The following is a 20,594-nucleotide window of genomic DNA, read 5'->3' as shown; positions in this document are numbered from 1 at the left end:
ATAGTATGCAAGTTGCCAACAACCCCTATTAAATGTTGATTCATATAACGCAGAATTCTCTCCCGATGGTTGTAATGATGGTATTATGAAAGAGATTTCAATGGAACCAAGAACAATTTTGGTAGTAGAGGAGTTAAAGCCTGATGGAAGTAGAGATCAGGAGTAATGATTGTTTAGGAGCGTAATTACATAGCAAAATAGTGAAAGCTGACTTAAATCCTGCTCCTTCCAAAAAGCATGACCATATAGTCTAATACTTCATTCTTTAAAAAATCCAACAAGGAAATTCTGTAAAATCTGTGGTAATGTCTCCTAGATCTTAATATTGTAATTTAAAAAATGTGTAACTCATATTGCATAACAGGAAGAAAAGCTCTAAAAGACCAGGGGAATTGGGAGGGGTAGGGGATGGGAAAAAAGGGAAAGGAAAAAATATGAGAAGAGGAAAAAAAAATGGAAACAAGGTCTTTGCAAATAGGGAAGGGTGGAGGGGTTGAAGGGAGGGCAAGGGAAGGGGAAAAAAAGTAAGAACCAAGATACTCACGTAAAGGTACAAGATCTCAATGATGAGTGTAACTGTATTTTATACCAAAAATGTACCAATAAACTTAACTGGGGGGGGGGGGGAATCCAACAAGGTTTATAAAAATAAATGAGCCTGTTTCAGACTGAAGCCAGATCTGTAGGGTCTTGACTTTTGCATGTATATTTGAGAAATCCCACTGGTATACTGCAGCTTTTTGTTTGGTTGGTACTGGAAAGGGGCCCAGAGAATCCTACGGCTTATCCAAGATCACTATCCTGTGTCCTTTTCTATTTATTTATCTTACACTTTTGACTTTTTACGTCTTTTGAAGTTGTACTGTTTGTGGAAGTGTTTTCTATCACATGGAATTCCTTTTTCTTTGCCCTCCGGTTTTTTGAGAGTCTTACTATGTAGTTCTGGCTGCCCTTGAACTTGAGGCAGTCCTGCCTCAGCCTCCTGTGTGCTGGGATTACAGAGTGTAGTACCACTCCCAGCTATACGTAGCACTTCATAAGGCAGTTCTTTCTTTTCACTTTTGCATTTATGCATAAAGAACTCAACAAAGATTCAGTCCTCTCGTAGAAATGTTCATCACCTTTGACCTAACTCATCTTGATGATGGACAGTTAGTGATGGAGTTATTTTTACTCACAGTCTACCATATTTGATGACTTAGTAATGTGTTATAATTACATTATTTTCTAGGGATTCTGATACTAAAATATTACCAGCCGCAGCCCTTGCATCAGACCACTCAAAGGGAACTTCTTCGATTGCAATCACTGCTCTCATGGAGGAGAAGGTAAATTTACTGGCCTTTAAACTTTCTCTTTATATGGTCAGGTTTGGTTTTTTACTTTTTGTTTGTTTTTGGTTTTGTTTTTTGAGACAAGGTCTCACTATGTAGTTCAGGCTGGCTTCGAACACACGGGATCCTCCTACCTCAGCTTCCCAAGTACTGGGATTACAGGCGTGGGCCACCATGCCCTGGCTTAATTTTGTTTTTAACTATTCTCTTTTTGGTTTTTTTCTTTTTTAACTGTACTTGTTTATTTGTGGTTATTCTTAAAGGGTTACCAGGTGCCTGTTCTTGGAACTCCATCTTTGCTTGGACAGTCATTATTACACGGACAGCTGATCCCCACAACTGGTGAGTGAAATTACTTTGATTTGGACCTTTTTACCCTTTCAAAAATAATTTGTTTTCTTCAGCATGTGGTTTTATATTTGCTGATTGTTTCTATTTTTTGCTTGTAAGGTCCAGTAAGAATAAATGCTGCTCGTCCAGGTGGTGGTCGACCAGGTTGGGAACAGTAAGTATATGTTTAAAATCAACATAAGAAAATAACTGCTCTGAACTAGTTAATGGAAAAACAAACTAGGCAGGATCCTTTTTATTGTAACTCCCCTTTTTATATGCCAAGGTAATACAGATTTTTATGTCAAGTGTCATAAATTCAAGCTTATATGAGGCTTTTTTTTTTTTTTTTTTTGGTACCGGGGATTGAACTCAGGACCTTTCACTTTCAAGGCAGGTGGTGGAACCACTGAGCTAAATCCCCGGCCCAAGAGAAATTATTTCTAAAAGTATTGACTTTTGAACAACTTGGGAGCTAGGGAACTGGCCTTTGCTCAGTGGAAAATCAACACTTAACTTTTTTTTTGTTTTGAACAGTGTTGAGGATTGAACCCAGGGCTTCACACATGCTAGGAAAGTGCTCTACCACTGAGCTACACCTCAGCCCATAACTTTTGACTCCTAAAATTTTACTGATAGCCTACTGTTGACCTGATGCCTACCACTAACATAAACAGTTCATTGACTTATACTTTGTATGTTACATGTGATATGTGTGGTGAAAGATACCCAAGAATTGTGAGAGATGTCTTGTTACTTTGTCACATTTTATTAAAAACAAATTGCTCCAGACAATTACAGTTATATTGCATGTAGTTTAATTGGCTGCTTACAGTAGATGAGCAGTAACAGCAGAAGGTGCCAGTGAAATTACAGTGATACAGTGTGTAATACAGTTAGTTTTATACGACTATGACTTAGTATTGCATCTTTACATTTGTTTTTACATTTCTCTTAACTAGATGGTGTTTGTGTAGTCTGTGGGCATGAGTTTTGATGAACTTTAACTTTCTATAAGATTTGAATTTCATAGTAGTAAATGATAAAATAGACTACTAACTACATATATTTTATGCATTTGTGACGTACCTGTTTCTTAATCTTTTGACATTTTTAAGCTATGCGGTTTGTCTGGAACTTTTTTCAAATTGTCGCTTATCTCCAAAAAAGGAAAAAGCTCCACATAAAAGTAGACTCCTGCAGTTCAAACACACATTGTCTTAAGAATTAATGATAGTTCTTTTCCAAAGCAATGAAATACAAAATCAGATTCTTTCCTGCTTTCCTGTTTTAAATGGGGCCAGGGGTGGTGGTGCACGCCTGTAATCCCAGGACTGAGAGGCTGAGGCCAGAGGATCACTGTGAGTGCAAGGCCAGGCTGGGCTGCACAGTGAGTTCAAAGCCAGCCTGAATTACAGACCAAAACCCTCCTCAGGAAAGAAACACAAAAAACGGCAATCTTGACTAAATCTCAGTTAATGAATAGATAAGAATTATTTGAAAATTTATTTTAAATATGGAATCACTTAAAAAGGTTAAACTTTTCCCTATCTTTAATTTGGGTTATCAAAATGTGACTTGTACAAACAAAAATAACATGCTAAGATTAAAGTCTTATCAAATTCCTAGCTGGGCCTGGTGGTGCATGCTTGTAATCCCAGCACTTGGGAGGCAGAGGCTGGAGGATCCCTGTGAGCTCGAGGCCAGCCTGAACTACCTAGCGAGACCCTGTCTCGAAAAACAAAACAAAACAAATTCCTCATTTTGAGTATCATCTATTAATTGAAGTCATATATTTTTAAATCTCTAGGATATGATTTCCTGCCATGAAATGCAAAGCAGTTTTATCTTTATGGGTGGTTTCTTGGCACTAAAAATCAGTAGAATTATTAAATACCTTTTTAATTTATACAGTCATATCTGTAAAATTCATATTCTAAAATCTAGCTCTTTTGTTTGGAAGGTAAACTGAACATCTCATTGCTAAATGAGAGACTAGAAGAAAGTACATGGACTGTAGACAGGTAGACAGGGTCTGAATACCAGCTGCTCCCCCGTGGGCATAAGCTTTCACTGCTCAACCTCCATTTCCTCGTTCGTAGAATGGGAATTCTGTTAGCCTACCTTGCATATATAATGCCTGTATAGTGCTTACAGATAAAAGGACTCTTTCTCTATAACATTCACAAAAGAATTCATAGAATGTTAGTTAAAATATAACAATATTCCATATTGAAGCTTAATTGTTATAATACAGTTAAACAGAAAAAGAAGCTAATTTCAAGTAGATGTAGTATTTGCTCAGATTTTATCTGGAACAAGTTTAAGACTTAGGTAAGTCTTCAGCATAATTAAAATAGATACTGTAAAGTCTCACAGTGAAAGATCATGTATTATACTCAGAGAGAAATGCTCAAACCTAATTTATTCTTTTTCCCACATGCATAGTTCCAACAAGCTTGGATATCTGGTTTCTCCACCACAGCAAATTAGAAGAGGGGAGAGAAGTTGCTACAGGTAAGCACGCTAAAACTCTTGGGAAGCAATAGTCCCATGACATGATGAGGAATACACAAAGAAATGGAAGCACAAAGGGTTGGGGATGTAGCTCAGTGGTGCTGGGCCTGCCTTGAAAGTGCAAGGTCCTGAGCTCAATCCCCGGTACTGGAAAAAAAAAAATAAAAGAAATGGAATCACAACAGTGGCAGGAGGAAAGGGAAGTCATTTTGTTTATGCTTTTCTTAAATCTTCAGTAGTTATCCATAAGAAGCCTTGAAAAGCATAAATTATATTTAGTATTTTTTTATTTAAAAAAACTTTTTTGAGTCAGAGTCTCACTAGGTAGTTCAGGCTAGCCTCAAACTTGTGGCAGTCCTCCTGCCCCACCCTCCTGAGTGCTGTGATTGGTGTGTACCACCATGCCCAGCTTTATATTTAGTATTTTAAATGATGGTTTTTAAGGCTGTATCTTTTGTACTTCCAATTACTATTTCCCTGTAAGCGTACAGAATATTGGTGATGAAAGTTAATAACTGCCTCAACCCTCATCTGAAAAATTGCATTTATTTCTCTTCCTTACCTTTCTTTTCCAAAAGAAGAGATGAGAGATTGGTAGATGCTCTTGCCCTGGAAAGGCATAAACAGTGTTAATCTGCAGTTGAAGCTATAGATCTTGCTGTGTAGGTCATAGTTGCCACCAGGATAGAGGGACCTCCAAATATCTGTAGCAAGAGTATTAAAAGTATCTTCTGCTCCATTGAAAATTGCTAACTACTACTTCATTACTGGATCTCATGTTAAAAGAAGATAATAGTTACTAACTCGTAACTCTCTGAGGAGCTTAAAAAATCGAGACCTTTTCTCCTCCTTTGGTGTACCAAATGGCCATAATTTAAAGAACTTCTAGTTTAATAGAATCCCAGTGAGTTTCTTTGATGAGGCACAATTCAGAAACCTAAGCCAGCACTATTTTTATTTTATCTTTTGAGAGAAAACATTAAGGTGTTCAGTTGTTGGTTACAATACCAAAACTATTTTGTATGGTCTTTACCTATTTCCTCAAAAAGGTTAGAGGAAGTGGTTTCTCTTCATTTAAACTTCTGGTTTTGAAAGGCATTCTGGGGAGGGACTACATCACTGCAGCATTAGTCAGTTCCTTCAGAAGAAAGATAGTGACAAGGGATAATGAATTCAGTGATAATCTGAACTTCACAAGAGAATTTTAAAATTTAGTACTTCTAGTACAGGTTCTGTAAATTTACCACCTGTCTTTATGTGGCCTTAAAAATCATTATTTTGTGAGAGTTACTTCTTTGTTTTTGAGATGGGGGTCTTGCTTTGTTGCCCAGGCTGGTCTCAAACTCCTCAGTTCAAGTGATCCTCCCACCTCAGCCTCCTGAGGAGCTGGGACCACAGGCATGTGCCACCATACCCGCCTGTATACAGTTACATTTACAAAAACTGGTATTAGTGTTTCTGTATTAGTTGAATAGTTGATTCCATTCCATTGTTTGTATGTTTGGATATAATTAGAGAAGGCAAGCTTACTTGTTTGAGATCAATTAAATTTAAAGGAATATCTTAAAATTTATTTCTCCAGAAGTATAAACCGTGGGCGACACCACAGTGAAAGATCACAGAGGACTCAAGGCCCGTCACTACCAGCGACTCCAGTCTTTGTACCTGTTCCACCACCTCCTTTGTATCCACCTCCACCCCATACACTTCCTCTCCCTCCAGGTGTTCCTCCCCCACAGTTTTCTCCTCAGTTTCCTCCTGGCCAGCCACCACCTGCTGGTTACAGCGTCCCTCCGCCAGGGTTTCCTCCAGCTCCTGCCAATTTATCAACACCTTGGGTATCGTCAGGAGTGCAGACAGCTCATTCAAATACCATCCCAACAACACAAGCACCACCTTTGTCCAGGGAGGAATTCTATCGAGAACAGCGCCGACTAAAAGAAGAGTAAGTATTTTAATTTGAAATTATTATACACCTTTTCATTTTCTGGTATAACATTAAATAGGTATCTTTGGAAACATTTTTCCAATGTTTCCAGTTAGTAGAAGAAAATTCACCTAAAATTTAAACCAAAGCCATATAAGCAACTTCCTCAGGGATTCCTAGTTCTTAATAGTTTTAAAGTGGAAAACTAATGACAATTTCATTCATTTCATTCATGATCTAATTACATTTGTCTTGTTAGTTTTCTTAAATGGTTTTTGTTAACTTTCACTCTTTAACTTTATTTTACTAGGGAAAAGAAAAAGTCCAAGCTAGATGAGTTTACAAATGATTTTGCTAAGGAATTGATGGAATACAAAAAGATTCAAAAGGAGCGTAGGCGCTCATTTTCCAGGTTAGTGTTTTGCAAGCCTTCACAACAGAGTTACAAATGGGACTTTGAATATCCAGGGATTAGCTATGGATATAAATAACATTGTACTCATGAAATTTTTCTGATTCGGTCTAGTTATATAGAAATGGAGATGCTGCCTATTTCCCAATATCTGTTATTGAAAAAATGTCTTAGTGTAAATTCTATTATGTAGAACTAGCAGTTATGGGGATTAAATTGCCCTTGTCCCTTGGAATTATTTATAGTTTGAAATAATTGGGAAATGTTTATGGAAGGAAGGAAATAGGGAAGTAGTCAAAGAAATTTATGAGGGCCCTCTTACCAAAGGCTACAGCTTCGTGCTGGAACATTAACCTGTGTAATTACAAGGTAGTGGTAGAACATAAATTGCTTTATTGATTAAAAAACTGAATTATAAAAATTCCCTGGAAGTTTGTTTAAAAATCATTCTTTTTTTATTTAGCCTTACACGTAAAATGTGGTTCCTTTTAAAGCTAGACTGTTGGCCAGTATAGGATGAAAAATGGACTGCTATTTAAGTAATTGGATAGGAAGTGAAATTTAAATTTAATTGGCATTTTAATGTTAATAAGTTCATATAACTCACGGTACATTAATGCACTCCACTGTAGCTAAGGCTTCACTTTTGCTTTGTAATAAATGATTGCTCTGGTTTGTCTGCTTTATTCCATTCCAGTAGAGGTCACTGTGCCTCTTTAATCACCTAAGATGAAACGTGACTTAAAAACAAATGAAACAGTGAGAAGAGAATGCTAGAATCTGAATCTATTTTATTTTGTATACATTTCTCAACTATCAATTATTGTTATATTTTTGTCTTTAGGTCTAAATCTCCCTATAGTGGGTCATCATATTCAAGAAGTTCATATACTTACTCTAAATCAAGATCTGGTTCAACACGTTCACGCTCTTACTCCCGATCATTCAGCCGCTCACATTCTCGTTCCTATTCACGATCACCTCCATACCCCAGAAGAGGCAGAGGCAAGAGTCGCAATTACCGATCTCGTTCTAGATCCCATGGATATCATCGATCTAGGTCAAGGTCACCCCCATATAGACGCTATCATTCACGATCAAGATCTCCTCAAGCATTTAGGGGACAATCTCCCAACAAACGTAATGTCCCTCAAGGAGAAACCGAACGTGAATATTTTAATAGATACAGAGAAGTTCCACCACCTTATGACATGAAAGCATATTATGGGAGGAATGTGGATTTTAGAGATCCATTTGAAAAAGAGCGTTATCGAGAATGGGAGAGAAAATACCGAGAATGGTATGAAAAATACTATAAAGGGTATGCTGCTGGAGCACAGCCTAGACCCTCCACAAACAGAGAGAACTTTTCTCCAGAGAGGTTTTTACCAGTTAACATCAGGAATTCACCCTTCACAAGAGGTCGCAGAGAAGATTATGTTGGACAAAGTCATAGAAGTCGAAATATAGGTGGCAATTATCCAGAGAAGCTTTCAACAAGAGAGAGTCATAATCAGAAGGATAGTACAAAGTCAAAAGAGAAGGACAGTGAAAGTATTCCTGGAGATGGTAAAGGAAATAAGCATAAGAAACACAGAAAAAGAAGAAAAGGTGAGGAGAGTGAAGGTTTTCTGAACCCAGAATTATTAGAGACAGCTAGGAAATCAAGAGAACCTACAGGTGTTGAAGAAAATAAGACAGACTCATTGTTTGTTCTCCCAAGCAGAGATGATGCTACACCTGTTAGGGATGAACCAATGGATGCAGAATCCATCACTTTTAAATCAGTGTCTGAAAAAGACAAGAGAGAAAAAGATAAACCAAAAACAAAAGGTGACAAGACCAAACGGAAAAATGATGGATATGCTGTGTCCAAAAAAGAAAATGTTGTAAAACCTGCTAAAGGACCCCAAGAAAAACCAGATGGAGAGCGTGAAAAATCTCCTCGGTCTGAACCGCCACTGAAGAAAGCCAAAGAGGAGACCCCAAAGACTGACCCTGCTAAATCATCGTCTTCCTCTCAGAAGGATGAAAAGATCATTGGTACCCTCAGGAAAGCTCACTCTAAATCAGCAAAAGAACACCCAGAGACAAAGCCAGTCAAAGAGGAAAAGATGAAGAAGGACTATTCAAAAGATGTCAAATCAGAAAAGCTAACTAATAAAGAAGAAAAGGCCAAGAAGTCTAATGAGAAAAACAAGCCACTGGATAGTAAGGGAGAAAAGAGAAAAAGGAAAACTGAAGAAAAAGGTGGAGATAAAGATTTTGAGTCTTCATCAATGAAAATTTCTAAACTAGAAGTAACTGAAATAATGAAACCATCACCAAAGCGCAAAATGGAACCTGATATTGAAAAGATGGATCGGTCCCCAGAAAAGGACAAGATTCCATCCTCATCTGCCCCGGCCAAAAAAATTAAGCTCAACCGAGAAACTGGGAAAAAAATTGGGAGTACAGAAAATGTATCTAGTACAAAAGAGCCCTCTGAAAAGTTGGAGTCAACCTCTAGCAAAGTTAAACAGGAAAAAGCCAAAGGAAAGGCCAAACGAAAAGTAACTGGAACTGAAGGATCCAGCTCAACTCTTGTGGATTATACCAGGTATCTGATTGTGGGTAGATGGGTGTGGATACCTGTTTTGGGAAATGATTTCCCTTTAATTTTATCTACACTTGTACTTTTTGCATTAAGGTACTGATCATGGGGATTAAGCTAGTTTACACATTTGTGGTCTTTAGAGAAAGACATTGTTAGACAAAGTTTTAAGAAAATTTGGGAGTTGAACTACATTTGTTTCTATACATTTACATCTTTAAAAGTCATGTATATCTTTATTGGAGCAGAATAGTTTAGCTTTTTAAAGTTAAAAGGACATTTATCGTGTTGAAATTAGCATTTTTGTATTAAGTATTTTATAATTAGTAAAAAAATTCATTAATAATTTTTATCCTTTTTAGTACAAGCTCAACTGGCGGCAGTCCTGTGCGGAAATCTGAAGAAAAAACAGATACAAAGCGAACTGTAATTAAAACTATGGAAGAATATAATAATGACAATACAGCTCCTGCTGAAGATGTTATTATTATGATCCAGGTTCCTCAGTCCAAATGGGATAAAGATGACTTTGAATCTGAAGAAGAAGATATTAAATCCACACAGCCTATAGCAAGTGTAGGAAAGCCTTCTAGTGTTATTAAAAATGTTGCTACTAAGCCATCAAATACAGTTAAGTATACTGAGAAAGAAAGTGAGCCATCAGAGAAAATTCAGAAACTCACCAAGGAAGTGAGCCATGAAATTATGCAACATGAGGTAAAAAGTTCAAAAAATTCTACATCTAGTGAAAAGGGGAAAACCAAAGAACGAGATCATTCAGTATTAGAAAAGGAAAATCCTGAAAAAAGGAAGACTAACACTCAACCAGAAAAAGATAGTAATTTGGACCGTTTAAATGAACAAGGAAATTGTAAAAGTCTATCTCAATCTTCCAAAGAGACTCGAACTTCCGACAAGCATGAATCTGTTCGTAGTTCCTCAAATAAAGACTTTACTCCCAGTAGAGACAAAAAAAATGACTACGACAACAGAGAATATTCAGGTTCCAAACGGAGAGATGAAAGAAATGAATTAAGAAGAAAAGACTCTCCTTCTCGGAATAAAGATTCTGCATCTGGACAGAAAAATAAGCCAAAGGAGGAGAGAGATTTGCCTAAAAAAGGAACGGCAGATTCCAAAAAAAGCAGTTCTAGTCCCTCAAGAGACAAAAAACCTCATGATCATAAGTCCCCTTATGATACTAAACACTCAACTGAAGAGACAAAATCTGTAGATAAAAATTCTTGCAAGGATCGTGAGAAACATGTATTAGAGGCACGGAACAGTAAAGAATCAAGTGCCAGTAAGTTACCTTATATACCTAACCCACCAGACCCACAGATTGAAAAGGAACAAATTGCTGGGCAAATCGACAAGAATGCTCCAAAGCCTAAACCCCAGTTAAGTCACTCCTCTAGACTCTCCTCTGACTTAACTAGAGAAACTGATGAAGCTGCTTTCGAACCAGACTATAATGAAAGCGACAGTGAAAGTAATGTATCTGTGAAAGAAGAGGAAACATCTGGGAACATTTGTAAGGACCTGAAAGATAAAGTGGTGGAGAAAGCAAAAGAGAGCCTGGACACACCAGCAGTTGAACAGGTCGGTGTAAGCAGGAGCCAGAGTCAAAGCAGCCCTAGCGTTAGTCCAAGTAGAAGTCACAGCCCTTCTGGAAGCCAGACCCGAAGTCACAGCAGCAGTGCCAGCTCAGCAGAAAGTCAGGACAGCAAGAAGAAAAAGAAAAAGAAAGAAAAGAAGAAGCACAAGAAACACAAAAAGCATAAGAAGCATAAGAAACATGCAGGCACTGAAGCAGAATTGGAAAAAAGCCAAAAACACAAACACAAGAAAAAGAAGTCAAAGAAGAGCAAAGATAAAGAAAAGGAGAAGGAGAAGGATGACCAAAAAGTGAAATCTGTCCCTGTCTAAAAAGACAGATTTTTTTTAAATTGACTTAATTACTAAGTCATCTGTATTAAATTTTGTTATAATGTAAAGGAGATTCAAGCCTTGTAAATAATGACATGGAAGACCCTGTGCTGCACTTAAAATATTGCTGCTTGATTATTTGATTTTTACATCAGAGCTTTATAACACAAACTTTTGTACAGAATTGTGAGTTGTGACCATGTAACATGAAAGGTTTTGCTAGGGCCTATTATTTTTAACCACCATTAATTAGTTGAGGTGGAGTTTACTGTGAAATTTTCACATTTGAATTTTTTTAATTGCCTGGCAAAAGCTGATACAAGTTCTAAAATATCAGCAGAATGATTTGCTGAATTCATTACAACCCCGTTATGTCACGTTTTGATTACAATAAAAGTTTTCAGTAAACTTTTCAAATGTTGGATGTTTGTATTGTTTTAAGAAACTGATGTTGCATCTCCTTCATTTCCCTGATTAAAACATCCTTTAAGCCTTTGAACTGAACTGAACATACAAAACTCTCTCAACACTGGAGATACACTCATAGGTGGGCTGGTGGTAGGTGGCCAGAAGTAGGTCAGGATTAGTTGGAGATGTGGTTAAATAGTAATTGCAGGTCTGACCTTCTAAAAAAGTTTGGGTTTAAATCTTGAGAATTGAGACTTGTTTGTGCTGCATGTTTTTCTTGAAACTAAAAAAATGAGTTAAATTCCTTGGGCTTGTTTAGTCTGCCCAGTTGATAAAAGCAGACACCGAGTACTAGATAGGACTACGGTGGGTTTCCTTCATTACTGTGGTTCAGGAAGAACACCTTGGACAGTAATAAGCTACTGAAAGGATTTGGGTAATGAGGCTAAAAATAGTACTTAAGAATCATGGTGGTCCAAGCAGTAATTGTCTTAATCCCTATTTGAACAAAGGATTAAGAGCAGCTCTGGTCAGTGCTGGTGATCCAGAGTACTGTAGCAGGGCCGAAGGCTGGTGGTGGGAGATGAACAGCAGGGTGCTGCTGCTTTTCTCCTGCTTTGCCTTGAAACTCTTCCAGAGGGGCCGTGTATTAGGTGCTGCATACCATTTTTTAAAGTGTGGTGTTACTGCAACACTTAAAGTATGTAGGTGAAACAAATACATGCCGTAGGTGAAAACAATTGAGGCTGAGTTAAATTTGGGAAATGCTACCTTTAAGTCAAGCCAGTTTTCCTCTGTAGGGCTCTGCTTTTGTTTTGATGGTTAAGCCAGTTTCTTGATTCAGCAGCACCCTTGTCAGAAATGGGGTATCTGTTCAAACCAACCCACGTACAATATATTTTGCTACTACGTTGTTAATCTAGCTAATTTGTACTCTTAATTCCTGTTCATCGGGACCAAAATTACAAATTCTGTTTGCTGCATTCACTGAGCATTTGGTACCCGGAACTGACTTTTAATTGTACATCCCGTCACATGAGGACAAGGAACACTATCCAGACATACTGTTCTTTCCTGGTGTCCTGTACCCTTTTAGTCACTTGCTACCATCCCCAGAACGTTTTCCCCTTTGCCCATCTTACAGCATCTAAACTGCTAACCTCCAAACCTGAATTAACATGCTGAATAATGCTTAGCAAAAGTAAAGGCCTGAAAGACAATTTAGGAAGTAACTTATTTCCCGGGCACTGTGCCAAGTGTTTACACTTTAATTCTGAAAAATTCCTGTGGCTCTCAGTGCCTACCTATGAAAAATGTACTACCTATGAAGATTCAGTCCTTTGCCCTTATCACAGGAGGGAGTGAGACAACATGTTAAGACTCCACTTACTTTTTGCTGGTCCCTCAAAAGACCGTATTCCCTTATTCCTCTGCTCATAATTTCTTGTTCATTGTTGGAAAATTAGGTTGCCTTTTTAAAATTTCCCTCCCAGTTCCTGCCTGTCCAGTCCCATACACACCTGAGGTGCAGTGGCATCACTGAATACACTCTTTACAAGGTGTGTTCTATGGGCTATATTTGGTTGTCTCGCTGCATGGAATGTTACCTTGGAATCTGTATTCCAGAAGCCAAGCCATGCCTTGCACATAGTAATTCATGTTTGAAAAGATAAGACAAAATGCCCTTTTTAAAACCATGGATGTTATGTATTACCAAGCAAATTCTCACCTGCACAGTGGCTGAAAACTGTAGAGACCAGTAGAGCAAGCATCACAGGCGTCCAGCGGTCTTTTTTTAAGGGAGGAAATTCTTGAGCTACTGCCAGGTATAAAAAGTATCCTGCCAGTAACAAGGTGCTTTGTTGTGCCAAGGGTATTCCAAAAACCTTTCAGTGTTAAAATCAGGCACATTAACACCTTTAGTGTCAGCATACCAAAAGAAGCACACTAAAACCCAAAATATTTTAAGCCAGCAATATCACACAGGTAAACATCTATTTAATGGTTTATTCATCTCCATCTGTGCAAGTATTCTCCTGTATGTGTTGTCCACTTTTTCTTGCTTTTTAACAAATGCTGTTCTTGTGCAAAACTATGTATAACAGCCTGATTCTGGAGTGCACTCTTTGTAAGCCCTTTTTACACTGTTGCCCATTTATTTTAGCTACAAAAGTGTCTGTTAACCACAAAAGCCTCTGTGTATGTGTAAAATATATTGTATATTCTTTTTATGTCATAAACATCTTTTTGACATTAAATTTCTCCACATTTTAAAAAATTTTAACTGATAACATAAAAAATTACATCAGTGAGGTTCTGTGTGATGTTCTCATGTTTATAGCAATTTAAACATTTACCCCAAGCATTTATGGTGAAAACTCAAAAACCTGTCTTCTAGCTTTATGAAATGTAACAGTACCTTGTTAGCCTACTGGGCAGTAACAGCAGAACGTCTTGCTCCAACCCAACTAACTCAGTACCCATTTATCAGATCACGCGCGTGCCTTTGGTAACCACCATTCTACTCAACTTCTACAAGATCAATTTTTTTTTTTTACATCCCACATATGAAAGCAAACATGCAGTACTTGTCCAGCTGTGCTTGGCTTATTTCATGTCACGTAAACACCTCCAGGTCCACCCATGTTCCAAATGACAGAATTTCATCCTTTTTATGGGCAGTGTTCCATTTTATATGTGTGCCGCATTTTCTTTAACCATTTTGTTAATCGACAGCTTGTCTCCTTTGTGGCTTACTGTGCAGAGTGCAGCAATGAACACGGGAGTGCAGGTGTCTCTGACGCACTGATTTCACTGCCTTGGATATACTTGGTAGTGGGATTGCTGGATCATGTGGTACTTTTTAGTTTTTTGAAGGACTTCAATACTGTGTTCCATAAAACACAACATAAAAGTTGTATTAATTTACAGCCTTACCAACAGTGTACAAGGATTCCCTTGTCTCCACATGCTTGCCAACATTTGACATTTTTAAGAGTCAGAATCATCATGAACAAAATTGAATTAAGCCACTTACATCCTTGCTAGAGGGTAACGTGGAGCTGATACATGTGAATAACAATCCAGCCTACTAATTGGAAATGAAGTAGGGTTAACTAATACTTAAAAGATCTCAAGTAAGGGCCCAGGATTTAGCTCAGTGATTTCACCACTTGCTGCGCAAGCACAAGGACCCGAGTTTGATCCCTGGTACCTAAATAAATTAAAAGATCTCAAGTGAGTTCTTTTGGTAATGTAATCAAAAGTTTATATAAACAGTTTACCACAATTCCTCTTTGTTATTAGCCTTTGAGATTTTTTTTAGGATCATATTTAAAAGGAAGTTTAGAAATAACTACTGCTTTCTTTACACACTTCTACTTTTCATAATGATCTTATATTAAAGCCAACAACATAAATCTTCCTTTTCCACTTTGAAATGACTGTTTAGTAATTTGCCATGAAAATGGCCTGTCCAGTATGAATCTTCGTCAGTTTAGATTCTCATTTTTAAAGTCTTTACGTAAAAGAGCTAAGTATGAGAAGCATATATTGTGGATTCAAAATGAAATATGCTTTTTTAGAAACTTTTGCACCTAAATAAAATTTTGATAATTGTCTAGATATGTTTTAGCCTAGGTCTAATGACATAAAAGCTGATAGGCTCTTTTTCATGTCCGAAAAACTAAAACTAATATTAAAAAATAGGAAAATTGAAGCTAGGGAAAACTGTATCAGTGATAGAAACCAGGGAAAGGATAGGAGTAGACAACCAGAAATGTGGAATTTCTGCCTTAATACAACAAAAGATTTTTAAAGAAACAAAGACACCACTCATTTACTGCCCACTCTTCCTTAAGAAAAGCAAATGGCCTCTTGGGATGCTTGAATAGAAGATTATGAACATCCCATATCTGGAGGGACAAAGGTAAATCACGGAGCAAATGAGGATCTCTCTCTCTCTCTCTCTCTCTCTCTCTCTCTCTCTCTCTCTCTCTCTCCTATCCCCGTACTGGGGATCAAACTCAGGACTTGGCGCTTGCAAGGCAGGCACGGTGATACTGAGCTACATCCCCGGCCCTGAGGCCACTTTTTAAATGATGAAAATTATACAAAAGAAACAGCACAGGCTATAGTCTTGGTCAATGGAAGAAGATTCAATCCCAAAACATTTGTTATAGCAGGTCTTGTTTCTAGGAAAGAGGTTAAGCCACACCCATTTCCCTGGCTATTACTGGGTAGACAGGGAAATGCACAATTGCCGAAGCATTATGATACTGGTACTAACATAAGCAGACAAGTCTGGATAGTGAATAGTCTGCATAGCGCCAGAAATTTGGCTGCATATAAAACTAGCATAAGCAAAAGTGAAAAGGATAGATTTTTCAATAAGTAGCTTTGGAAAAAAAGTTTTTCACAACTTAGAATTCTACATGAAATAAAATTTTTTGTCCAAAATTTTATTACCATAACCCAAAGGTTGATCAGTTTTGCTCCAATATTCTAGGATCACCTTATCTTTTAATAGTTCAAGTCTTTTTTTTTTTTCAAACTGGCCAGTCAACTGGAAACCCAGGTCTTCCTCAGTATTTTTGGTGATTATTGTGTGAGATACAGTTTATGTTGGTTTGCTCTTTTTAATTGCTCGATGTCCACTCCGGGTGCTGATTTTTCTCTTCTGATCATCTTGTTATAGTAGGGTCTCAATTTTCATAAACATTATGGCATTTCTCCCTATCTTCACAGAACATGTCATATCCTTTCATTTGCCCATGCATGCCACCATCTTTTCTTTTTCTACCCTACATTGTAGGCTTTTCATTTTTTAAGCTGAAATTAGTCATTAAGGTATTTTTCTGGACCAGGAAGCAATTCCCCTGAAATGACTTATGCCATAAAAGGGTAGAAGCTGCTGTTAATTCCCCCAAATAGCAACTTTTTCTCCATCCACAATTTTCAGTTTTTAAAAGAATCTTAACTATTATGCAGACGTACAAATGGCCATTTAATTCTAAAAAGTTAAATGTCATTTACAAAAAACCCCAAAACATCACTGATAAAAATTTCCATTAACTCTGTATTCAAAGCCAACCCAATTCTCCATCCTCCCACCACTTTGACACACATAGTACACATTCTCCCCCTCTTCTGTCCTCAAGGAAGCTACCATTTAGGCTAAATCACACAGGTAGCTAGCTAGCTAGCTAGATCTAGATAGTGAGGAAGAGGGAGTTTGGAATTGACTCATTTGATATAGTAGGATGCCTTTCTTACAAAATTAATTTTTGTGGATTAATAAAAATGCTCATTTGTGTTTGATTTTTCTGTGTATCACCAGAAATAAGTATTCTCTCAATTTTGCCTTTAAAAAAAATTCCTTCTAGAACTCTTTTCTACTCCTTTAATAAAAGTGTGTTGCCCTAAACCTGCCACAGAGTGATCAGCCTGCAAATTCCTAGGAATTCCCTTCACCTTCTTTCCTGGATCTTTTGTTTTGATATGACCTGGTTTGGGTTTTGGTTTTTTGAGACAGAGTCTCACTATGTAGTCCAGGCTGGCCTCAAACTCACCATGATCCTCCTGCCTCAGCCACCCGAGTGGTAGGATTACAGGTGTGCACCACCATGCCTGGTTCTCCTGGATCTTTACGTTGTCTGTTCTGCATTTCTAGATTTTCTCCTTCCTTTGCGGTGGAGGACACACGCTGCAGTGAATTCCTGAAGAAGGGTTCATAGGAAGTAAATTTTTTTTGAAGCATATTAGGTCACAGATGCTTTTATTCCACCCACACACTGACTTGTGGTTTGGCTGGTCATGGAATTCTAGGTTGGAAATTATTTTCACTTATATTTGGAGACATTTCTTTATTATGACCCAGCTTCTGGTGTTGATAAGGAGTTCAAAGCCACTCTGACTCACATTCACATTTCTTTCCTTTTATCCTAAGTATATTATAAAATTTTGGTGATGTGCCTTGATGTCTTTTAAAATTTATTTTGCTGAGTGCTACATAAGCCCTTTCAAACTGGAAAATCAGCTCTAGAAAAATACTCCTTAAATACATGTGAGATAAAATTCCCCATTTCTTTGTGGGTCTTTTTTTTGAGGGGGGTTGCATTTTTCTTCTGGGACTCATTATTTGGACGTTAAATATCCTAGACTAATCCTCTAATGCTCTTACCCATTTCTATTTTTATGTTTTTATTGTGAAGTTTCTTCAACATTTTCTATTTATTTCTGCTGGCATATTTATAATTTCTCAGTTCAGTTTTTATTTTCTGGTTATTCCCTTCATTGTATTCTTTTTTCATGGATAGTATAGGACTTGGAAGGCTATTGTAGGTTTTGTTAAAGTTGTTGTATGCTCTTTGCATTAGAAATTTATGTGAGCTTTGTCACGTGGGCTCAGTAAGATTCACTTGAGTCATTTCCTTGGAGATCGGTGAGGCCCTTTTCTTCCTTGTAGTTTCCCAGTGAGGAACCTCCACTCCTCAGAATGGGGTGAAGATGACACTCTGCCACAAACCCAGCTGCCGGGGATTGGGTGGGCTTCATTAGTATAGACAGACGTGTACTCGATCCCGTTTTAGTACAGCACCCCTCCTGGCCACTATACCTGCTGTCTTCAGATCAGAGTCCTGTTTGGTGATTCTCCAAAGACAGCGTATTGGAATTTCCTGCGCAATTTTCAAAAGACGAAAAACTGGGTGAATGCTGCCTCCAGCTTCTGATTGATTACATCTGGGATGGGATCTAAACATCAGCCTTTAAAACTTCTTGTAGATTCCAACCTACAGCTATGGCAGAAAACCACTGCTCTGGCTGAACTGAACGGACCAGGAGAGTAGAGTTAAATCAGATTTGTGCGGCGACACGTGCCTGTTCTGGGGAGCACTGGCTGCCCTCCCTGGAACAGGAGATATTGATACAGAACAAAACAGCAAGTCGAAACATTGCACTAAGTCACATATGCCTGTCGGCACAGGGCCACCTTTGTCTCATATGGCATAAAAGTAACAGTGCTGGCAGCGAAAGAGGGGAAGAGAGAGCTAGTACACCGGACCACTGCAAGCCCCAGAATGGAACCTCGCTGTGGCGTGTTGCTTCCCCATCTGGTGATGTACTGTACCCTATGTGTGACTTTCTAATTCCATGTGTTTCCTCGATCTTTTCCTTCATTCTATTAAGCTATTTCAACTGTTGGAGCGGTGTGCAGTGGCTTAATTTGCAGATCAAGCCCCAAATCTGATTAAAAGTGAGCCTCTGTTGGCAAATTTACCCTGTCAGTACACGAACCTCTGCAGCGTCTGCCTCCAGTCTTCTGCTAAGGTAAGCTACTTTATGTTCACTTTTGACTCTATCTGCAGTCCTGCTTTGAGTTATCTCTCACCTACATATTCTGATTCTCCTGGGCTTTTATGTTATGGATCACGTGGTGTTGGACTTTTGATTTGCAATTACCACTTATTCATATGAATTTCCCCTCCCCAAAATACACTGCCTGTTATTTCCTGACTCTTGTTCTTGCTTGTGGACTTTTGGGATGGAACCAGGATAATGTGAATATTCAGCCAACCACACTTTGCTGGAATCCCTCAATTCTACTCTAGCATCACATCAGTAACATTGTTACAATGTCTGGGGCTTGCCTAGTCAGATGTAACAAAAATTGGGTATCTAGAATATGAATTTTCCCAAAGATTCTGAAAATTTCTGAGGTGTTCTTGTTTTCCGTGACTTTCTAGATTTGCAATTTCTGGCCCCCTTGATGAACTATATCAACCTAAGTTCTTTCTTTAGATTAAGAAAGTTTTCTTCCATTATTTTATTCTTCCTCCTCCTCCACCACCTTTTTTTGCCTTTCTTCTGGTAATTCTGATTGTAGGGTGCAACCAAGGGATTTGTCTTCCACGTAACTTTCTTTTTAAATTTTTATTAATACATGCTTGTAGTACATAATGATTACATTTATTGTGGGGAATTGGTACATGTACATAACACATCTCAATCCTTTTTTTCTCTCGCCCCCCTACCAAAAGACATAGAAGATAAAACTTTGTTTTAATGTTTTTGAGGCAGTGTCTTTGCTATGTAACTCAGTCTGGTCTTGACCTCACAGCGATTTTCCTGCTTCAACTTCCTGAATGCTGAGATTACAGGTGTGTGCCACCATGCCTGGCTTATGCAAACCTTTTTTTTGGGTACCAGGGACTGAACTTGGGACCTTGTGCTTGTGAGGCAGGTGGTGGAACCACTGAGCTAAATCTCCAGCCCTTATGCAAACCTTTTTAAATATCATTTTTATCTTTTTCTTTCTGTTGGAAGAAAGCATAGTTTATATCTCCCAATTCAATGATTTCTACGTACAATCTGCCATTTGCTTCCATGTTTGTGATTTTTAAAAACAAAACTACATGTCTCACCTCCATTTAGTTTTTCTTCGATTCTGCTTTTCTGTGACAACTTGACCAAATTAGATAGATACAGAATCCACTTCAGCCTTGCTAGAAAATGTAAAACCCAGAAAAAAATTCCGATTTTCTGTTGTTTCTGAGAAATAAATTTCTGAAAGAAAGCAACCGTTAGTTTCCACATACTTGTGGTTCAGTGTTTTTAAATTACACTTTTCATAGACCTGTTTATTCACCTATGCATAAGGTGAGCTATTTTATTTTTTTGGGGGGGGGGAGCGGTGAGGCTGACTAACATTTTTCATTTATTCATTCAGGGTTTGAGGATTAAATGTAGATCAGTTTTTAAGAACATGGCCCACGAGTAAATCAGGAGGGGTAGTGAGGGCCAGCTCCACTCTGGAGGCAGGCACCAAGAGTTGCAGAGAGGAGGAAACACTGGCGGGAGAGCTGGGAAACCTGCTCACCTGAGAGGCCTGGAGTCGGGAACCTGGAATCCAGCAGCCGCAGGGAAGAGGTTGGCAGGGCAGAGAAATTTGTCCTGGGCAAGTGCTGCTGCCAACCACGCTATTTCTTGGGGGAAGAAGGGCGCCTGATCCAGCAGTGATATGCGAGGCACAGGGACCTTGTCCACGAGGCTTTCCCTACTTCCCAACCTCGCTACTCCGAGAGCAGCAGGAGAATTGGGACCGAAAGGCTTCGTGGGGTGGGTTTCCTGTCTCCAGAAACACAT

General features: G+C 38.3%; 1 protein-coding gene across 3 annotated transcripts in view; it reads left to right on the top strand.

Moving 5' to 3' along the window:
• Rbbp6 (RB binding protein 6, ubiquitin ligase) overlaps window positions 1-11,459 on the top strand; it is a 32,934-nt gene extending 21,475 nt beyond the window's left edge. Inside the window, exons 11-18 of one of the 3 annotated variants that reach the window (XM_004855960.4) lie at window positions 1,232-1,328; window positions 1,598-1,676; window positions 1,785-1,839; window positions 4,113-4,181; window positions 5,764-6,126; window positions 6,419-6,520; window positions 7,365-9,119; window positions 9,476-11,459. In XM_004855960.4, the coding sequence (XP_004856017.1) occupies window positions 1,232-1,328; window positions 1,598-1,676; window positions 1,785-1,839; window positions 4,113-4,181; window positions 5,764-6,126; window positions 6,419-6,520; window positions 7,365-9,119; window positions 9,476-11,042 (4,087 nt within the window). In that variant the 3' untranslated portion in view covers window positions 11,043-11,459. The remainder of the gene's footprint in view (window positions 1-1,231; window positions 1,329-1,597; window positions 1,677-1,784; window positions 1,840-4,112; window positions 4,182-5,763; window positions 6,127-6,418; window positions 6,521-7,364; window positions 9,120-9,475) is intronic. The other 2 variants (XM_087209103.1, XM_004855961.4) reach the window with 2 other exon arrangements.
• Window positions 11,460-20,594: the final 9,135 nt, after the last annotated feature.

This window comes from Heterocephalus glaber, unplaced genomic scaffold, assembly GCF_053883595.1.
Source record: "Heterocephalus glaber isolate CG9 unplaced genomic scaffold, H.glaber_assembly_v1.0 deba00000943, whole genome shotgun sequence".
NCBI lineage: Eukaryota > Metazoa > Chordata > Mammalia > Rodentia > Bathyergidae > Heterocephalus > Heterocephalus glaber.
Note: the sequence above shows the minus strand (reverse complement) of the source record. Positions and strands in the feature narration are given on the sequence as shown.